The sequence below is a fragment of the Onychomys torridus genome, chromosome 3 (assembly GCF_903995425.1).
Source record: "Onychomys torridus chromosome 3, mOncTor1.1, whole genome shotgun sequence".
NCBI lineage: Eukaryota > Metazoa > Chordata > Mammalia > Rodentia > Cricetidae > Onychomys > Onychomys torridus.
The window spans coordinates 79303354-79325809 of NC_050445.1; the positions used below are offsets into that span (position 1 = coordinate 79303354).

The 22456-nt window shown below is 44.6% G+C and overlaps 1 protein-coding gene across 7 annotated transcripts in view; it reads left to right on the plus strand.

The window, feature by feature from the left end:
• Window positions 1-22456, plus strand: part of Magi2 (membrane associated guanylate kinase, WW and PDZ domain containing 2) — a 1436700-nt gene that overhangs the window by 1385900 nt on the left and 28344 nt on the right. For 4 of the 7 annotated variants that reach the window (XM_036180386.1, XM_036180385.1, XM_036180387.1 and 1 more), the window contains one exon: window positions 210-348. In XM_036180386.1, coding sequence (XP_036036279.1) covers window positions 210-348 — 139 coding nt within the window. Of the gene's footprint in view, window positions 1-209; window positions 349-11330; window positions 11442-22456 lie in introns of those variants that run through there. The other 3 variants (XM_036180388.1, XM_036180389.1, XM_036180392.1) reach the window with 2 other exon arrangements.

Here is a 22456-nt window from a genome sequence, read left to right on the forward strand (position 1 = left end):
TGCCCAGTTTTTAACTGAGGCCTCTGTCATCCTAGCTAATGATGAGTGACAAGGCCTCTGATGAAGTTAGTCGGATTCAGGGTGCAGCTATGATGAGCCTTTTCTGGGAGGCAGTCAAGCATCTCGGTGCTCTTTAGAAATGGGGTGATACTTGAATAGTTGGGACTGCACACCACCTTTGCCTGACTTCATTTTTCTTTAATTGACAGGTAGGAGATCAAATCATTGAAATCAATGGGGAGAGCACCAGGGACATGACCCACGCCAGAGCAATAGAACTCATCAAATCCGGAGGAAGGCGAGCAAGGCTGCTGCTGAAGCGAGGCACGGGACAAGTCCCGGAGTATGGTGCGTTTCACATCCCATCCAGCTGTGCTCTGCTTCTCTGTGTGTCACAAATGTGCAGGCTTTCTTCTTGGTATATAAAATGCATCTGTCCTCTAATGCTACCAGGATGGGTGTTTACTCTTGGTAGATGGATAAGCACACATGTCGACTTAAGCCCCAGATATATGTGTGCGAACCCTTCGTCAGCTTGTGAAACTAGGAAATGTTGGAAGTGTCGAATGTGTGAACTTACAGGGCATCTCTGAGTGTGCAGGGAGAGCCAGCACCACTTGTATGTGGGGCCCTTTCTAACTAGACTGATGGTGCTCTGTTCATTTGAGACTGCAGTAACTTACCAGTTTTTCTCTAAAATCACACATGCTTTAGACAATCCTATAGCATTACTAAATTGGGCCCGGGGATGAGTCAGAGCCAATCTTCAGGGTATAAAATATAAAATGCCAACTTCAACTCATTTGGTGGCTGCATTTCCCTGACATTTAGAGATCGTTCAAAAAATTCATTCCTATGCTTTTTTTCATGTGCTTTTGAGGAAGGCTTTTCATTATTTTTTTAAATAAAACAAAGCATTTAATTGGGAGCTTGCTTACAGTTTCAGAGGGTCCATTATCATCATGGGATGGGGAGGGATATAGCAAGAGCCTGGTACCACTCATGGCACTGGATCAGTAGCTAAGAGTTACATCCTGATCTGCAAACAGAGAGAGCATGCCTGGGTGGAGCGAGGCTTTAAAGTACAATTTAAATCATAGTTTGCTTTCAAGAGTCTTTAAAGGTATCATTTCCCAGCAGCCTGTTGGAGATATCACAGACAGTGTAGACAATGTAGCTGACCCAGCTGAGTGGCCCTTACATGACAAGCTTCACAACCCAAACCATCTTTAAAAGTATTTTCAGAGCCTAGTGGAACATACATGGGCCCTGGGTTCTACCTCTATCACCTTAAGAAACAAAATAGAAACATTTTCCAGGAAGCATCAGAGACAGACAGACAGCAGTGACAAGCCACACAGACTATCAGGGTACCAACAGGGGCTGGCCACAGGCCTCAGTGATCCCTTCACATCCGCCATCTGTAAGAAGTGGTTCACTTTCACCACCACCCCATTCCTACCCAGGAGACTTTCTAAAGAATATCTTTCCCTTTCACATGATGCTTTTTGTATATGCTATATAAACAGCTCTTAACACGTCCTTGTTGGTGGGGCAAATCGGTGCCCTAAAGAACTCTTCTAAAATCTCGACTTTCAAAGGCCCTCACAGACACCCCTGTGTCTTTGAAGGACCCTGCATAAGGAGCTAGCAGGCTGTCGTGGTAAGTGAGAAAGCACCCAGAAGCTTCTGCAGGACCAGCTTTTTGTGCCCAAGGAAATACTTTATTCCATGTTCCCACCCACAATGTTTAGATCTAATAAACTATTTTTAAATATTGATAGTGGCAATAATCATAGGCTCGGTAAAAAATTTGAACTCCTAGAATAGAGTGACTTTGTATGTCCTAAAGCATCAGCTGATTCAACAATACCAAAGAGAGCTGTGAAATCCTATTACTTCTGAAAATATGCCTCATCTTAAAGGTGTGTTTCACTCCATGCCAAGACTTGACTATTACCTAGTGAGGAATTTCAAAGTTACCCTAACAAGTGAATCTTTACAAAGTTACTCCATCTGCCTTCACTGCCCTCAACTTCTTATTCCTTTCTGAATCACTGGTTCATGCTTTCAACATCCACCACACCAGCTGCTTATCTACAATGAGAAGGTAAAACAACCCTGCTTCATACCAATGCATTATTCCTTATCTATTTGAGGAGAACATGAACACATTGCTTTGGAACAAGACAAAAACCCAAGACCCTGTCAACATTATTTCATTATTAACATCATCCAAAAATAGCTGGTTCAGTTAAATTCTCAAAATAACCAATACAGAGAATATTTTAAATATATTTTAAATAATTTAGGGGACTCCTTATCGATATTATTAGCTATTGTGTTATTACAGATCTCGCTTTGAATGTATATTTTCCTAAAACATCCAGTTATACTTGCTCATGATCTCGGCACTTACTAGCCACTCCTCTAAGATGTGGGCTTTGGAAAATTAGTTTAGATGTGATTAAATGAAAGGAAAAGTTAGAGCGAAGTGATGCCCGTCAGGGAAGAAGAACAAACATAAACTAAGCAGACCATAGCTCTTCAGGAACAGTTAAGCTGGATTGTGAGCAATGATACATGAGGAGTGAAGAAGATTGAGGATCAAGTCTACATCTTGGATGATAATGCCATCAAATGGTTTTCCGGAGTTTCATAACAACTAATGGCAGGGCTCATAGGTTCCCTGGGTGACTTCTGGGGCATAGACTATAGCTATACAGACTCATAGCAGAGTCATTTGGAACAGAAAGAAAATTCAGGCAGTTACTTCCTCTTTTTCTTTTATTTAATTAATATTTTTTATTTATTTTACATACCAACCACAGTTTCCCTCCCTCCTCTCCTTCTGTTCCCTCCCTTCCCTCCTCTCTATCCCCCCCACCCCACCCCCACCCCACCCCCACCCCACTCCCACCACCCCCACCCCCGCCCAATCCATTCCTCCTCTGTCTCTATTCAGAAAAGGGCAGGCCTTCATGGCCTTGAATAAAGCATGGCACATCAAGTTGCGGCAGGACTGAGCTCCTCTCCCTGTATCAAGACTGGATGAGGTGATGCAGCATGATGTACAGGTTGCCAAAGCCAGCTAAGCGCCAGGGACAGGTCTTGATCCCACTGCTAGGAGCCTTACAAACAGACTAAGCTACACAACTGTCACTCACATGCAGAGTGCCTAGGTGGGTCCCATGAAGGCTCCCTCGCTGTTGGTCTGGAGTCTGTGAGCTCCCATGAGCTCAAGTCAGCTGTACAGACTTCCTCTTATGCTCACACTTGCTCTCCTACGATGTCACCCAGATTGTACCTGGCCCCACGCAACAAAAATATATATAGCAGTGGACCCAGGGAATCCATTAGCAGCTCAGCACACATGATTTTCACTGGAGTTGGTCATGCAGGCACCCCCTTGCCTAGCACATCCCCAAATTCTAGACTTCTGAGAGGAAAGCAGATGTTAAGTACAATCGCATCATTTGTACCAGCCGTTTAAGGGAAGACAGACATCCTCAGTGTTCAGCACAAAGCTTGTATTAGCATAGCAGATGATTTACAGCTATGTTCCCAGCATAGAGCTGAAACAGGAATCTTAAAAGGTCCTGAAGAGATTTTCCCAATCCCTGGCCCAGCTTCCACCCATGCTTCTGGAGTAAGCGGTGTCCAATATTATCCAGTTCTATAGGCTTGTCAAGGGATGCTTGCTCAATCTCCAAATGTCCTTCTTCATACTGATCAAAGTGATTACCCTCACCATTTCCTCAGCTGGTCTTGTTTCCTCAGACTGCAAGCTTCTGAGTCCTCATCCAGAATGAATTTCAGCTGAACTGTGTTGCTCCAAAGCCTGAATGCTTAACCAGCCTAATTCTTAACCAGCCAAAAATGCTTCTAGTTTCTGGTCTTCATGCCTTATATAATCTTTCCCTTTCTGCCTCCACTCCCTGGGATTAAAGGCATGTGTCACTGTGCCTGGCTGTTTCCAATGTGGCCTTGAACTCACAGAGATCCACCTGGCTCTGCCTCCCAAGTGCTGGGATTAAAGGCGTGTACCACCACCGCCCAACTTCTGCTATGGCTTACTCTTCCCGTTTTCTAGCCACCATTTGTGGTTCTGTATCTAGTGGCTGTCTGTTCTCTGACCCCAGATAAGTTTATTACCTGCACAATATTTTTGGGAACACAATACCACATAAAGCCACCTTCATAAGCCAGCATTTCTGAGCAGAGTACTCTCTGACTTGCTGTGTTAACTCTCTTCTGCATGAGGAGCAGAACAAAGACAAGACTACATTTATGACTGCATAAATGATCTCAATATACACAGTGTCCATGGCCAAAGCAATTCCTCCAGCATCAGTATGAAATAGACTGTATCATGAAACCAATTTTTTGTTTTTAGTTCAAGATAAACCAGAATGCATTTTAATAAAAATGTTCCCAAGAACAGGATGGTGGCAATAAGTAACAACACAAGAAAACACTTGCATTGACTAAGAGAGAGAATCAAGAATATAATCTACTTTGACTAGCAATAGCCTCATCACAGGAAAATGACATTTTTCTTGTCAAGTATTAATTTAAGCCTGCATGTTTCTTTTGTTTGCCTTTCAAGTTTCTAAACTTAAGAGATCATTGAAAGGAGTTATCGGGGTCCAAAGGAGGCATGCTTAACCTCTCAGGGACCCTTGGGGCTTAAGCTGGCCTAGGAAAGAGGTGACTGGGATGAGGCGACTAGGGAGCTGAGTCCAGGTTTAAGCATTCCACCTGTGCTCCCTCTGCTAGTGACGCCGCCGCTTTGAAATACAGCCCTTATCTGCCAAAGAAAAGCTGATCTAAGTCAAGAGAAATACAGACCTGGAGCTCTGAGTTCTTAGCTTGATCTGTGACAGAGAGATAAATGCAGGTACAATTGAAAAAAAAAAAAATGGCAAGCACAGGCTGTCAGATCATTGATTAACCAAAATCAGTGTGACTCCAAGCAAGCAGAGGGAGGAAGTAAACATGCGGCAAATAAACCAGATTGCCAGGTGACACCCAGCCAAATCAGAGGCAGACGCCGACCAGCACCGCAGCCCAGGTTAGGGCTGAACACAAGCTGTGGAGCAGCTGCAGAGGGACTGGAAATGATAAGGGCTTTGAAGAGTCGCTTTCACAGTCAAGTCCTTGAAAGAGAAACTCAAGAGATAGGCACTTCAAGTGTAGTCCTTGGGATAAGAATTTGTTGATTATAAACTGAGCGGAAAGTGTGAATGCCTCATCCCTTCACATGTCTCAGCCACTGGCAGGAATACAGACCCTCCCTCCCACTGAGAATGGAAAGGTGAGCACCCAAAGTGTGTACTCAGCAGCACAGGTAGCTGCTATTCAAATTAAACCTAAAGAGGTTAGAGGAAGGGGAAGTATGCATCCTGGCAGTAAAACTGCCCAGGAATAAATTATACAAATTAGCTCCCTGCTTTGAAGCACAGGTGTCCTTCATTAACAGCTAGGCCCTGTGTGCACACTGAACACACACTTGATTTGCAAACCAAACCACCCAGCCAGAGCCAAGGTCCACGTAAGTGTCCTTGTATAGAAAAAGAAAAAGAAAAAGAAAAGCCCAGAATATTTCACAGCAAAGTGGAGCATTTCCCTCGGGGCTACTTGCTGTTCTGAATGAAACAAAGACACTTCACAGTCTTGGTGGGCACTCCGCTGCGCTCACTCCCCCAGAGAAGAATGGGGCAACTCTTTATGTGGAGAACACTGAAGTACATCCAGACGCCAGTGGGAGACCAGGCAGTGGGAGGAGGCCATGCAGGACCCAAAGGATGGAGTAGAATTCTCCCCTGTGAGTAGCCCAGCAGCACCCGAGGTCCACATGAAGGGAAAGACAACCAACTATCAGAATTATACTTCTACCTGCATGTTCAACGTGAATTGTGTCCTTAAAAGGTTTTGACTCTATTACAGGCCCTCAATAGATAAAATTGTGTGCATTCTATAGGTGTAATGAAACTGTTCTAAGGAGAGAAGAGACTCCTCTTAAGTCAGTAGCTGCCCCTGAAGAAATGCATGGACTAAATAGTTGTTAAGTTAAAGTCTCCCTCTAACCAATGATTACAATGACTTAAGACAATATCAGAACACCCTGTGGGCAGAATTGGTCTTTCCTTGGATTCTCAATGATACATACTGACAAATATCATAAGCATACCTTCATATTCTTATTTGTAGTCATTTGCCCAGATTGCCTATCACTCCCTAACCAAAGATAAATTCCAGGAAATATGTCTTTACTAAATATTGTATGTGGGACAGATCCTGGAATTAATGTCATTGATTGACAGTTAATTAATCAGTCCTCAACTAATCCAAGATTTACTGAGCACCTACTATGTGCATGGTACTTTGTAGGCACTGAAGGTGAGATTGAGGGCTGCCCTCAGGGAGCTGACAGCCAAACACTGAGGACACATGTAGAGGCTGAAGAAAAGGCCCTTGAGAATCTGCTCTCAAGAAAAACATTAAAATAGGCTTATTAATTATTCATAGAATTTAATAAGCACTTCTAGAGCATTAGGAATTCTCGAAGAGCACTTGGCCTCTTTGGTCTGTTAAGCGTTTCCTTTGTAATAGTCCTGCTAATAACTTATGCTTTCTCTGAAGGAAGGCCTTGCTGAGTCTGGGTGAACTCCTCCCAGACCTGATCTGAATTATGAATCAGAGCTGATCTAATACAGTTACTGTTCATGGCTGTGTGGCTATCAGCCAGGTCAGGAACCACAAAACTGTTGCCAGGTGCTGGGGTTCAACATGCTCCTCTGCTTCTGATGAACGGCAAAAGGAAAGTCACTATTACTTCTCCTGCACCAAGACAGTGCTCAGGGGCCCATGAGTGGTTCTACTGCCCTTGCACAATTTACCTGCCTTTTCGACAGGGCAAAGGGTGGTTTGCCTTGGTAATAAAATCCTGAAATCTAATTTCATCTTCTGGCATCCATGGCTGAGGGTATCTTCCTTTCCCGTGGGCACCTCCACAAATCACTCAGGAACACCTTGTGTTGAGTAAGAGAAGATGATGAAACACCTGAGGGACATCACTCTGCAGCTTTGAGGCGATCCCTGGGATACACTGACACACGCCAACACCATCTGCAAGACCCCACTTATTAGACTCCACACACTATTTAAAAAAAAAAAAACCTACAGAAAAAGTGCCATACCCATCATTTTGAAAGGTCAGTGAGCCAAGGGGTATCCTTCTCAAGCCCTTTTGAGAAGAATCCCCACGGGTATCTTAGAAAAGCTAAGGATTCCTCCTGTCTAGCATCCATCCTGAAGAGCATGCTTGAGGATTCTTGCCTCTACATAAAGCTGAGCCTGACCACAGAAGTCCAAGAGCAAAGGCAGCTAGCTCAGTGGAAACACCCCTAAATTCTGGGAGATGATGACTAGACCTCAGGGAAGTCCCCAGTTCCAGACAATGTTTCTTACACAGCAGGGAAGTTGGAGGTAGCAAATGGAAACCATAGGTGGTACCGGTCTATAACCCCAGCTACTCTGGAGACTGAAACAGGAGAACCACAAGTCTATGGCCCAGGAGAGCTGTAAAGCAAGCACAAGGCCAGCGTGAGCAATTTGGGGAGACCCTGTCTCAAAATGAAAAGTTAGGGGGGAAGTCTAAGGTTATAATGCTGTAGGAGAGCACTTATGTGGCCTGTGTGAGGCCTTGGGTTCAGAGGTTGGAGGACACCTTGTGGATATGAGGATTAAGCTCAGCTTGCTGGCTTGGCAAAAAGTGCCTTTCTGGGAGCTATCTCACTAGCCCACACACTCTGTTTTCAAGTGTGTCCCGGCATATTCAGAGGATTGCTGGATTTCTCTCATCCTGCTCCAGTCTGAAGGAGGAGCCTGTGTATACCACATACTCTGGCCCATCCAAGTCACTTCCCATTCTTAGATTTAGTTGTTGAAACATAGACATGAAAGGGGACTAAGTTTTCCTCTCACTGTGTTTTCTGTCAATCTGAGCATGGTCTCCATTCTGCTTGTGAAGTCTAGTGCAGCGGTTGACAAACTTCCAACCCCTAAACTCCACAGGGCAAGAAGTTGGTTCCACACCCCAAAGCGCTTTTGACCACTATCTGGTTTTCTGTGGTCCGGAAATAGACACACTGCAGAAAAGGTTTTGCTCTTGTAAAGGAATTTGCCAACAAAGCCCTGCTTTCCTATGCTCAAAGCCAAGGCGATACCTTATGACACATTCATGGAGATCTAGCCACTGCACAGCCAGTAAACACTGGATCACAAAGCAGCTCTTTCAAGGCACTTGGACTGGTTTCTCCAAGCCAGAAACCTGCCAGAGGCTATTTTTAAACCAGAATACTGTGAGTCCTAGCTGCTATGTGTATGTATGTGATAGGCATACACATGTGTGAAAGAGATAAGTGTGTGTGTGTGTGTGTGTGTGTGTGTGTGTGTGTGTACAGTTTTGATCCAGAAGAGAACATCCCGTGTCCTGATCCACCTTAGTCTCTTGAGACAGGTGGATCTACTTCAATCAAATCTGGCTAGCAAGCCCCAGAAACATTCCCTATCTCTGCCCCACACAGTGCTGTGGTTACAGGTACCACAGAGCCATCCCTAGCTTATTACCTAAGAGCCAGGATCCAAGCTCAGGTCTTCAAACAGCAGAGCAAGGGCTGTTACCTGTTAACACCTCTCTCCAGCCCCTAGACTTAATCTTTTAGTGTTTTTGTTCTTGATTCAGGGTCTCATATATCCCAGGCTGGCCTTGAACTCACTATGTAGGCAAGGATGACATTTAACTTCTGATCTTTCTGCCTTCACTTCCCAAATGCAGAGTTTACAAGTAAATATGTGCCACCACACCCAGTTTATATAGTTTTGGGGATCAAATGCAGAGGTTTATGTATGCTAGACAAGTCTACCAACTGAGCAGCACCCCTAACCTTAAATTATTTTTTAGTTGCATTTAAGCACATAGACAATTTAAGAGAAAGGTACAGATGCTGCCCACAGACTTCCTGACCCCGCCAGGCAAAACACCCCCCATACACACACATCAGCATGGCCATCACAGTGGTTCTTTTACAAATGTTGAACCTGCCAAAGCCCATTGTTTGTATTAGAGCTCGCCCTTAGTGCTGTACATCTCAGGGTTGAAACAGTGTGTGATGGTATCTGCCCCACTGCAGTGCCCCGCCCCCTCTCAGGGTTGAAACAGTATGTGAGGGTATCTGCCACACTGCAGTGCCCCGCCCCCTCTCAGGGTTGAAACAGATGGTATCTGCCACACTGCAGTGCCCCGCCCCCTCTCAGGGTTGAAACAGATGGTATCTGCCACACTGCAGTGCCCCGCCCCCTCTCAGGGTTGAAACAGATGGTATCTGCCACACTGCAGTGTCCCGCCCCCTCTCAGGGTTGAAACAGATGGTATCTGCCACACTGCAGTGTCCTGCCCCTCACGCCAGGAACTCCTCTCTGCCACTACTTTCTCATTGCCACCATAAGCCTGGATTTTTGTTAGCCACAAACTCTGCCTTCACCTGGCTCTGATGTCCTGTCCTGATTAAGACTTCCTAATGTTTACTTTAAACTGAATTTCTTCAGTTGGTAGCAAAGATAAAAATCATATAATGCCTTACTCTGGGCTTAAATTTAATAATTATATGGTCTGATTGTAAGAAAATTTCTAAATTTTGATAATCACCTATTTTTTCAATGTGCTGCTTGGACTACAGGAAATGAACAGGACAAACACAAGCTCAACACTGGACAGCTGGTAACTGTTTTGTGGCTCAGGCCTTGCTTAGCCAAAAAATCCCCAGCCTTTTGGGGGGCCTCTGTAACTCGCAGTAGGTTTTAGAGCTGAGCCCAAGCTGCTCTGATGCATTCCTAGCACAGTGTGCAAAGCTCTGCTCAGCTTCCCGCTGTAGTCCCCACTCCACCTTCCCAGCCCTGCGCTTCCACCACGTTATGGGCCCTTTTCTCTCTCCTTCTGGGCCTGCAGTTTCCTAGCTAGCACATATGTTTTCAAGCCGAGCAAAGGCCGTGTTTGAAACCCAGCAAGAGCCTTCTCTGTGTGACACTGAAGCAGTTTGATCATTTCCACATGAAATTATTTGCTTCTTGGCAGGGCTAAATGGCAAACTCAATTAGTAAGTCCTGAAATTTAATTTCCACTCTGACACTCATTGTTGAGCTCTGACTTCCTGACCACAGAGAGGTTCTCCTCTGTACTTAACCCACTGTGTTAGTCAGGTCTCCTGCTGTACTCTTCCTTGACTCCTTCTTCTTTCATAACCACAACATGCTAGACAAAACACCCCATCACGTAATCCCAAACCCATGTGGAGTCCTGGTTCTTTCTGGACAGGCAAGCCAGATCCCGTACAGGGAACAAGTTGAGTGTGTACAGGGAACATCATCAGGACTCTGGCAAAGAAGAGAAAAACAGGTCTGAGTCCCATGGCTTGAGTGCTTTGGATAACATTGACCTCATAGTGAGCCCATATGCATCTCTCACACCATATCAAGACAGAGCACAGTAGCAGGCATGGTAGGGCCTCTCCTGGCCATTTGTACCTTGGGGTCCATCAACCTGAACATTCCAGAATTTCTAGTGCCCATGATTGTGTAGCTAGAGAACTGCATCCCATCACCTGCGATTGGACATACACCAAGAGGTTGTAGGTTGATTCAAGTGATCTTAAAGACGGGTTTGAAAACACAGCCATGGCAGGTGAGCAGCAGGGTGGAATGGGCAAGGTGCTGCTGTATTTTTTCTGCTTTATATCTTTTTTATAGAAAGCAATTATATCCAGCAAGTCAACTGCATTGAATATGTATGAGCAAACTGTTATAGGTGAGAACTATAACATTTTATGAGAACATTAGAGAAAATAAAAATGTGAACATGGGAACTCCATGTCTGCATATGTTTTTAACTGAAATTTAGAAATGATTGCTATGACTGATTCTCAAATGACAGCTTCTATCACTAAGACATCCATTATTATGTGAAAAAAATTGGAAGACTTCTGGCATTGCCAGTTCAAATTTTATTCATATTTGTGCCTCCCTAAAAGCACCTCAGGATGCCCTCAGTATTTTGAGAAAAAAAAAATCTGCTTTTGAAATATACATATAGCTTGGTCTTTTACTCATCTCACTGCTGCATGCCTAATAGGGTTAGCTTTAATTAAAGTTTTTATTCTTGCTGCCTAGATAATTTTTATTCAACTGCTCTAAACATACTAAGCCATCTTGACTCTAACAGTAATAATGTCTTTGTCACTGGTTCTGTTAATTCTAATGATTGGTCCTAGGCTGTTCCTCCCCTTCCTTTAGGAATGGTACCTTCCAGTCTCTCCATGTGCATGAAAAGTGACAAGCATGGGTCCCCATATTTCTACTTATTGGGCCACCCTAAAGACACGGTTTGTAAAATCTGCATGAATATTATCTTTCTCTAATGATCCTTGGTTTTCATATGTTTTTAACTGATGTATAATGCATTATTTCATAGTAGCTTGTCTAATTGCTGCTAGAATTCTGGAGAACATTTGTAATTGAGACCTTGTAAGTAATAAGGCTACAGTTAAGGGTTCGTGAGAACTGAGATGCATCACATTCTAGGGGGACCAGTCTAGTGTGCCCATGATAGGAAGAAATGCATGCGGGGATCTCAAAAGAGCCTGTGCTAGCTGAGTTCTGCTCCACAGACGCCTGGGCCTCCTGGATATTATTCAGTTCTTCTTAAGCCACAGACACAAATGCAACCCTTTCTACATCAGAAGGAGCCACTGTTAGCACACCCTCTAACCCTAAGGACTGTAGATTCCACCTGGCATCATGGGTATTTCCCAACCTTATTTGTGCCAGTTAGGACTATCCAGGTCTTCAGATCTTCCTTCCTCCATACTCTGTGATGTGCCATGTTTAATGGGAAATATTTTTCTTAAAAAACCTTCTTGTGATTATTTATGAAACAGTCATGAGATTACGTTCAGACAGTATTCCAGTTTCTAAATGAATTTTCTCAGGTCTAACATTTTGTGAAAATTCTTAAGGAAAGAAAGAGTATGCTCCACAGAAAGAAACAAGATGTGCGTAGAAGCTTGGTAACTATGGCCCAGGCACCAAATACTTGCCTAGAGCAGTCCACATTCCCACTGCGAGTCCTCCAGGGCTCCGGCGACTGCCTCACTTTAATTGGACTGGGACTTTAAAATGTCAGATGGACTTGTTAGCAGCAACTGAAGCTCATGCTCACTCTCCACAGCTGGCCATGTAAGTGTGACCCACACTGAATTATGTCCCAATGCTGGTTTGACCCAGTTCACAGCTGCAGACGTGGCTAAGCATCTCACCACCATGTTCTTTTAAGCTAGTTCTCTGACTTTTTTCTGAAACATACTTCCCAGTTCTTAATGATCTTGCTAATTATCATCCAGGAATAATTTAGATTTAACACAGAAGATGATATTTTTCACTAACTATGTAATTGGCCTACTAGTGATTTATACTGATAGAAATATCTAAATTATACTCTATCACAGTCATTTCTTGAAGATGTGTACAAAAAAAAAAAAAAAAAAGGTTTTGCCAGGCGGTGGTGGCGCACACCTTTAATCCCAGCACTCAGGAGAGGCAGATGGATCTCTGTGAGTTTGAGGCCAGCCTGGTCTCCAAAGCAAATTCCAGAAAAGGCACAAATCTACACAGAGAAACCCTGTCTCGGGGGAGTAAAAAGAAAAAGAAAAAAAAAGATTTTAAATGTATCACCACCTCTGTGAAGTGTCTGTTTTACATGGATTACTCACTGGTCAGGGGAAATCAATTAGGGCATAAAGCAGGAAAATACAGCACACTAGGCACGAAGCTGTCCGTGGAGACACCTAGCCTAATTGCCGGAGGACAGGGCTCTGTTATGACCAAGAAAGCCATTTTCCCATACAAGTTACTCAATGTAACCCATGGGAATGAGGGGCCTACGCCAGCTCTCTCAAGACAGTCAGAGAAAGGGGGCCGGGGAGTCACCGCGACTGAGTGTCTGCCCTGGGTTCAAGCCGTGCCTGGGGAGGCTCTGTGTAGTCTCAGTTGGATCCCACAGCTCTATGAAGCCTTCTATGAACATCTCACTTTCACTGTGACTATGGAGATAACTAAGAGAATGTGCAGTCACAGTCTGGTGGGGGAGAACGGGGGAAGATTGGGGAGGGAAGCAAATGTATTCTTAACAGAGGATGATAAGAACTCCAAGTGGGCAGCCTGCTAAAGCTGCCTAGAAGAGTTCCAGAACATTCCACCTGAGATGGGACATCTTACTTGAGCCTTTAGCAATAAGTGCAGTTCCACCTGAGTAGAAAAGATGTCAGGCTGTATTAAAGGGAGAAGAAGCAGCTAATACAACATCAGAGAAATGTATTCATGGGCCAAAGGGGATGGAGACAATGAAGGAGCAGCTCTAATTAAAAGGCCTTCCAGGGCTGGGCAAGTTGTGCTGATGGAAGTGTGTGCATATTCTTGGCAAGGCCTCAGTTCAATTACCAGTTCAAAATAAAATGTATGCAAAGTATTTCACAGCTTATATGGAAGGATAAAGATACCTCAGCATGCTAGGTGGTGGTGCATGCCTTTAGACCCAGTACTTGGAAGGCAGAGGCAGGCAGATCTCTGTGAGTTCAAGGCCAGCCTAGTCTACAGAGCAAGTTCCAGGACAGGCTCCAAAGTTACACAAAGAAATTCTGTCTCAAAAAACAAACAAACAAACAAAGATACTTCAGCACTATTTAAGATGGATTTTATATTGGAAATCGAAGCAGATAAAATGCTACAGCAAAAGCTGAGGCAAAAAAAATAATGTGAGGTCCAGATTCAGGGATCTAGTGGGATGGAAACAGCATGCTGAGTCTGGGTGTGGTAGATGGCTTAATACTTCACTGATTGGAAACAGGAAAAGCAGATGAGCAGCAGATATGAGGAGAGGCCTGGAGGGCAGCTGACAGGTCTGTTCAGGACTGTGTGTCAGGTGTCTAGAGACATGTGCAGGAGGCAATCCTGAAACAGGGGGCTGAGTACAGCCCTCGGGAAGGGGGACCTGGAAGTACGGGAGTCTTGGAAGAACAGAGAGGCCCAGGACTGGGGCTGGGCTCCCCTAGAGAGGTGCATTATGGACATAGAGTCTACACAGCACAGCCATGGCAAGTAGAAGCTGGTAGTGATTGGGGGAGGGAGTGGTACTAAGCTAGGCCAGTTCGGCCCACCACACAGTCGGCACATTGCACAGGCAAGTATTTCAAAACCAGGTTAATTTCCAAGCCAGCCAAGCATGGAGGGAGGCAGCCAAGTCTTATGTGTGCCTCTCCAAGGATAAGGTCTGGGGGCATTCAGAGTAAAGAAAGCGAGGTGATGTAAGGCATAGAGAAAGATGATTGGAGGTAACGTGGTCTATACATGCATAATTAATCTTCATGACTCTTCACATGATGCACATTTAGAAAATGGTGGCCTTAGCATGGTCTAAGGGTTTTCAGACTTCTAATGCCAAGTAGTCATCACAGGACATTTGCCCTACACCCAAGCTCAGAGTTGGTGGGTTTGACCAAACTGACCTCAAATGCTGAAAACTAATATAGGTGATTATCAAAACACATGACAGGCCTGTAACCCCAGCTACTTAAGAGGCCAAGGCCAGATAGTCACAAGTTCAAGGCTTGCCTGGGCTACATACAGAGTGAGTTCAAGTCCAGCCTGGGGAATTTAGGGAGATCCTATCTCAAAAGGTACAAAGGGCTGAGGATATAGCTTAGTGGTAAAGCACATGCCTAGTATTGTGAGGGTCTGTTTTAATTCCCCAGTGATGAAAAAAGGAAACAAAAATAGAGAAGAAAAATGAGGAGGAGTTGTGGACAGTCAAGCTGTGGGGACTCAGTTGTATAAGCTTCATAATGTGAAGTCTTTAAAGTCAGCAAAGGCGAGTGACTAAGGCAAGTGAAGGGGCAGTTCAATTCCCCGGGCTTTCAGTAGCCGAAGAAGCAGGAAAGTAACATCGAAGACAGGAGAGTGGGACATTCTTAGGGACTACTGAGAGAGTTGCCTACAAGATGAAAAACTAATTGTTCTCAACGTGCAGAGAACAAGAGACTAAGGCGTGCATGTGTGGCCACAAATGGGATGTCCACATCACACCCTCCCCAAGACTCAGCAACTGGCACAAAACAGGGAAGACCGGAATGAACTGGTGATTCTGGACAGGACAGGATTGCTGGACTCGTGGTTGCCTGCACAATATTCCACAAATCAACATTCCACCATGGAATGGAAGGGACTTGTGAGCCCCCGACCCCTACCTGAGGAGCTATGGACAGCTGATGGCTTCTGGGGAGTAGGAGGACAGTTTTCTTTAAGGCTGTGGCCACTGACAGGTTGACCACACTCCAATAGATTGTCCTACACCTGTACAGACAGCACAAACTGGAGGTGATGGCTATTCGATTTTTGAAAGGAAAGAGGAGATGAAGATGGAGGCATAGGGATGTAGGGCAGATATGAGAGTAGTTAAGGGGAAGAGTTGGGATGAGTATGATAAAATTACATTGTATTAATCAAAGAATTGATTTAAAAAATTTAATTAGAACTCTCTACTGAAAAAAAAAATGCTACTATTAAATTTGTTTTCTTAAAACACAACAGTATAGCCGAGCAGTGGTGGCACACGCCTTTAATCCCTGCATTTGGGAGGCAGAGTTAGGTGGATCTACTATGAGTTTGAGGCCAGCCTGGTCTACAGAGTTAGTTCTAGGACAGTCAGAGCTGTCCTAGAACTACTCCTCCATGAATTGTTTCTCCAAGTCTATGAAGCAGAAGTGATCTGTGTCTGGGGCTCCAGTTAACCTCTCCCCTCTTCTCTCCTGTTCCTCAGAATAACCGTCACGGGCTCCAGTTAACCTCTCGCCTCTTCTCTCCTGTTCCTCAGAATAACCGTCACTCTTCCACTTTAGGGGATTCAGATTGCTTGAGGATTGGACTTTGTGTGGTTGCTGTTGTCTGTAGCCCCGGTTCTTAGTGCAGAGCTTTGAAGGCTGAGATTAACCACAGAGTGGACTACAAATACTCAGAGAAGGACAATGCAAATGAGAATCACAGGGAGTTTGAGACTTGAGGAGGAAACAATGAGCAGACTAGTCATACAGAAAAGCCCAGGGAGGCGAGAGGGCTGGGAATGCTGGTGAGGGGCTGTCACTAGAAACATGGAGCATCGTGTTGATATGGCCAAGGAAGAGATTTATGGGTAGTAGGAAATGTTGGGGGAAACTTTAATACTAGATACTCATTACAATGTCTGGGGATTTTATATTGAAACACAGTCATGGAGGCTCCTCTCCAGGCCATTTAAGCCAGTGTTGGAGGGGAAAGGTTGCACAAAGAGTATGAGTCTACTGTCTCAGGCATCTTGTTGCAACGACAGACTATGAACACAGAAAATTTGTACCGAAAATGAGGTCATTGCTGTGTCTATGGACAATGGACCATAGCTAACCACGTGGACAGTCTTTCAAACTAGTTTGTGGAAGGAATTTGGAAAATCTTGAAGAATGGGGCTCAAAAGGCCTACGACTCTGTAAGCAGAGCTCCCTCTGCGATTCTGGGCCCAGAAGACAAGAATGCTGGTAAAAATGTGGACAATGAAGCTCATATGTGTGCATAAGGACTCAGGTGGAAATTGAAACATTCCTGCACTAGAAGCCACCCAGTTTACATGTGAGGAGCATCAAGGCCTAGGCCACTGTTGACGGCAACATGGGCTGAAACTTTAGTCTGTGCCACTGGGTGCAGGTGCCAAGGCTGATGCAACACTGGGTGCTCCTGAGTCTCACCTACAAGAGCATGCTCAGTGGTGTGGGAAGGTGAGCATCCTCCACCTGTACCCCAGGACTGGAGATAATGTAGGCCCAACATACACCAGGCTCTGCCTGACGTTGGGCCTGCACTAGGGGCTCCATCTGCAGTCCAGCTCTGCTCAGGGTCTCATTCTGTACCAGGTACTGGATCTCAGCACAGCAGGCCTGGCACTGAGCACAAGACAAAAGCTTCCTGCCTTGCTCCCTTGTGAGAAGTGGTAATGAAGCAAAGCCATCAGCTCCTCCCTTACTCTGTGCTGTGGGCCTGGTCCATGGTGGGAGGCTTCACCTTGAAGAGCAAGGCCTAAACTTAGTTCTCCCTCCCTGTCCAGTGCTTGTCCTCTGTCTGTCTGTCTGTCTGTCTCTCTCTGTCTCTCTGTCTCTCTCTCTCTCTCTCTCTCTCTCTCTCTCTCTCTCTCTCTCTCTCTCTCTCTCTCTCTCTTTCTCTCTCACTACCACTACTGCTACTTGAAGTTACAGGAGCTTCAGATGACATAATCAGACATAGTCAAAACTCTTTCTTCCCTGGCCTGCTCAATGCATCTTTTCATTTTGTTACTCTTGAAGCAGGTACAGTGGCCTCTCACCTGACCTTGGCTCTTGTGGAGTAGTTTGGTGTTTAAATAACTGTTCTGATTGACATGTCTATGGAGAGACATCTACAGTCTTACTGCAGACAAAATGCCCTGTCTCCTACATTGGTTTGAAACATTGTTTCCTGTTGAAGTGAACAAAATGCCTTCAAAAACAATGAACTGGGGTGCTTCAGTATCTCAGCTGTTCTGAGTAGTACTGCCACAAACACCATTATTCCTTAAAGATTCGTTTGAAGTCTTTTTGATAAACCCCACAAGTGTAATTGTTAGATCCTGTGATGATTCCATTTTTAATCTTTTGAGGACCCACCATGCTGTTTCCATGACACACCAACTCACAGCTGCTGAAAGAGTCCTCACATGTTACTTTGTGTTGTTTCTCTGGGTGCCGTCATCAAGGGAAGTGGTTTCTCAGTGTGGTTTTGGTCCTTACTCATTACTCAAGTGATGGATCATCTTTCCTTATGCTTGTTGACCCTTCTTCTTTGCATCTTTTAACAACCAAAGCACAATCAAGACATCTATATTTAGAACTCTGAGTTGCCCTTGGACTTTGGATATAGCAGAACATAGCTAACTTGTTAGACAAAATGAGCTGTCTAACAAAAATGTGAAATCCCCACTCACACCTGAAGTATCCAGACTCTGAGAAGATGCAACATGGGGGTGGATTAGCTTCAGTTTTGCAAGAGGACCAGGTATCTGCTGCATTTCACATGACTGCATATAATGCTGATGGTGGGTTAGATGAAACCTTGTAAATTGTTACTGCAATATTTTTAAAGACAATACATGGGACACTGATGAGAACTAGTACCTCTGAGCCTTTAGTAGAGGTTAGCACAGGGAAGTCCATCAACTGTGCTGGTACTAGGCAGCCCTGGGGCCTTTAGACGAGAGGCAATGAGGTTCTCAAAGGAGCCGTCAGTAGGAGCCCAACAGATCATTAGAGACGGCATCATCACATCCCACTTAGTTCATAGTTCCTGTTTTGCTTCTGTTGCTGTTTGGGCTGTTGCCTTTGACCGATTTTGGAATGAGGGACTCTATGGGCCAGTAACGAGTGGGACTGCTGGGCTGAATATGTTGGTTCCAGTGGCTTGCCTATCTAGGCTTCATCTGACCTGACCTGCTCTCACAGGAATGTTGTACATGTGTTCAGAGGAACTGTGAGCTTGCAAAGTATACTAATGCTAGAACAGGTGTGCATTCACGCTCATTGGGAGCCTCAGCGGTGGCTCTACAGGGATTGGCAGTATAAATATAAGCACATTATTGTAAAATGTGAATGGAATCATAGCATTCCTAATGCCTTGCAGTGGCTGTGACACAGGGAAATTTGTACTGTTTCTCATTCTTCAGCTGCAGGATCAGTTAGCAAGCACAGCTATACCCAGCTAGTCACCCAGTTGTATACCACTGTGGGGTATATATGAATAAATGACCATAAAGGAAATATCATGGTCAGGGCCTGCCTTCTAGAAAGTTATAATCTAGTAAAAAGACAATATGCTCTCATGTAGATGAAGAACCTTAAAATTATGTCATTAAAGTGTAATCCAAACATGGGACCCCAAAGAAGTATATGAACTGAGTTAGATGCCTAGCATGGGGGAGCTTTTAAAGGAAGAATTCTTACCTGTCCCATCTTCAGTACTCCAGCATAAAAACTAAATTGCATAAACTACAGCATGCTTTGCTCAAATTTATATTAAATTTGTTCCATTTTTAATATTATATGTAAAGAAGGAACATTATAAGAATTATGATATCTAACTGAGATATGATAGTTGTTTTTTCCACTTAGGAAGAAAAAACATATGTTAACTCTGTTTATAACAAGGTGATATGGATCCAGCTGGTGCTCAGGTAGATGCCACAGGAGCATGTTTGAAAAAACATTCAAAACATAGCAACTAAGCCTCAAGTGGGAAATACAATGTGGGCTGCAAAACAGAATTCCTTAGATCCCCACAGCCATTTCTCTATTAAAAGATGACACAGCGGCTTTGTGGTATGGTTAAGGGGAAGGTTTTATTGTAGATATGAGAGAGAGAACACCCAGAGGCATCTGAAAGAGTTCAGAGCAGAGAGAGAAAGTACTAAACTGAACATGGCCAGCAGACTGGACCTGGCCAGGAGAGAAGCAGGAGCGAGGGGTGGGGAATAGCAGGGTTATAAGGTGAATGAGTGAGGGTGCTGTGAGCTGGAGGCAAGTTAGGGTGGGAGAGGAGGTGAGAAGGCCTAGGATGCTTGCTTAGACTTTGAAATGTATAACTGGTACTTAGACACTGAGGGAGCCTAGAGGCCAGCATGTGCTTTGATAAGCTAATAGGCGCCACAGGTAGCCATATGTCCCTTCTGCCAGAGGTAAGGAAAATGACTCCTCATTTAGCTTTTTTGTAACCTTTCATCTTTATTTGAGCTTTCCTTGGTCTACCCAAACCAGAAAATCAGCACATCTATGTGGTGAAAAGTTTCTGTACCCTGATATTGAACCTCCCCACCAATGCAGTAAACCAGGTCAGGCCAAATTAGTAAGTCTAGGTTTAATCTGAGCAAAACATTCCCAGGTTGTCCCAGGAGAGAGGAGAAGGCATGAGGTCTATAGGCTGGACATTAATTGCCCTCCAGGGCAGAGCCGCTGCTTAGAGGGCTGTCTCAGGGGCGGGGTTTGGAGAGGGAGAAGTGAGACCAGAGCATGGAATGGGGCCCTGAGGTAGAGGTCCTCAACATCCCAACCTTTTAGGGTATATATGGGTGCTGGTTCAAAAGAGACAGTGGGGCAGGGGGAGTAGGGAGTCAGTGGGGTCACATTCAGCAGGAGGTATAGGTGACTACTCTTCCTGGAGACCCCAGGGATCTGTTTCTTGAGGAAGCAGAGAGGGCAGGTTATTAAGAGAAAACAAAAATAAATAAACAGATTATTAACACCTGCACTATGAATGGGGTTAGCTGTGGGAAAAGAATGAAATGGAGAAGTGCCCTGGTTGTATGTATAGAAGAGGCAAGGGTGAATGGGCCAGGTGAGAGAGCAGGTGTGCCCTTGAGTCTGGAGGTGGTACCAGCACTGATGTCCCAGGAGTTTTAGAGGGATGGCACACCAAATCAGGGGATGATGTCTTCAAGAGTACAGAGATGCAGACAGACAGCAAGAGGGGGAGGGGACAGGAAAGCAGTGCTCTCAAGTCTAGAAGAGGGAGCTAATTTGGATAAATTTCCTAGCAATAATGGATCAGACTTAACCCACAAGCAAACCATTCACAAGCCTTTGCTGGGACCCAAAAGTATAAAGCGAGATGCTTCCATTGAGCTAGGCTTTTGGGTCATGCAGAGGAAGATCCAAGGCCTGGATTCCTAGGCATCCAGGGAGGAACGGATTGAGTGGAAACAGGTCGGGGTGCTCCAAGAGAGGCTGTATCTTGGCAAGAGTACCCCAAAATCGGGGGCGGGTCCTGGACCCCTAAAAGCAGTGACTTGGAAGAGGCAACTCACCAGGCTGAGTGCTGATCTAGTCTGGTGACAGCATGTGTAGGTAGTGGAGTGATTTTTCCATTAGGTCAGGGGCAGATTGGGCAAAGGTGGGGGAGCTCAGCCTGTCCACTGATGCAGTAAATCAAATGAGGCCAAATTAATAAGTCCAGGTTTAATCTGAGCAAAACATTCCCAGGTGGTCCCAGGAAGGAGGGGAAGCCATGAGAGGAACTACACAGGGAAGTCTTGGGCTGGACCTTAAATACCCTGGGGGAGATACTGTTTGGCTGGCTTGGGGGGTGTGGAGGAGTGAGGCTGAGGCACAGAATGGGGCCCCCAGCTAGAGACCCCAACCTCCACAGTAAGGAAAGAACACAGCAGATAGGAGTCTAGGTCGGAGGGAAGATGACTAGGGACTCCAGAGGAGGAAATCCAGGGAAGCGTGTCTAGTTTCTGTAATTCCTGGTCAGTAGGAAAAATTATTTCAGAAAAAATAAAAAATGCTCCTTTTTATAATCTTTACTTATTTCAACAACATGCTACACATTAATTATAGACTATTTCAAGACTAAAAATAATCAAAAGAAGGAAATGAATTTTCTTTTAAAAATATAACCATTTTGGTTTCTTCTCTGACAATGTTTATATTACTATACTATCCCATGATGTTAAATATACTTCTATAGATTTTTTTCTTTTTCTTTTTGGATTTTCTAGACAGGGTTTCTCTGTGTAGCTCTGGCTGTCCTGGAACTCACTTGGTAGATCATGCTGGCCTCTAACTCAAAGAGATCCACCTGCCTTTGCCTTCTGAGTGCAGAGATTAAAGGCTTATGCCACCACTATTGGCTATAGATCATTTTAAATGATTGTTTAGTATTTTATTTTATACATGTATATTTAGCAAGTCTATTAAAAACTAACTTTTTGTTTACTCATTTTTCCACTATAAACTTCACAAAATAATCCATTATAGTCACAGCCTACTGTCATGTGACACCACCCTTAGGTGATGGAGGGAGTCACATCCTGTTGTCATGTGGTACCACTCTTAGGTGATGGAGAAAATTTTTCATTACAGTATCTTTTCCATTAGCCAAACATTTGTGAACTCTGGCAGGTGTCGTATGTTGTAATACGCAGTGCCAAACGCTGAGAGTAAGCACATGTCTGTAGTGTGGTAGGCTGCCTGAGCCCACAGAGCCCCTCAGCTGGGCCTCACTGTTCTGGGCTCAGATGCCTCACATTTAACCCAGGGAAATGGATGTGCCTCCATGTCTGAGCCTCACTGACACCTCAGGACTTCCTTCAAAATTGGAGAAGAGAATGGGGACTAATAACGGCATCATACTTATGTATATGTACAATTCAGTTTATTTTTATGACTCCTTCCACTTCTTTCTGTTTGTTTTTAAGCTGCACTAATGCTCTTTCTCAAAGAAACAGCAGGCTGTATAATCCCATAACACACTCCTTTGA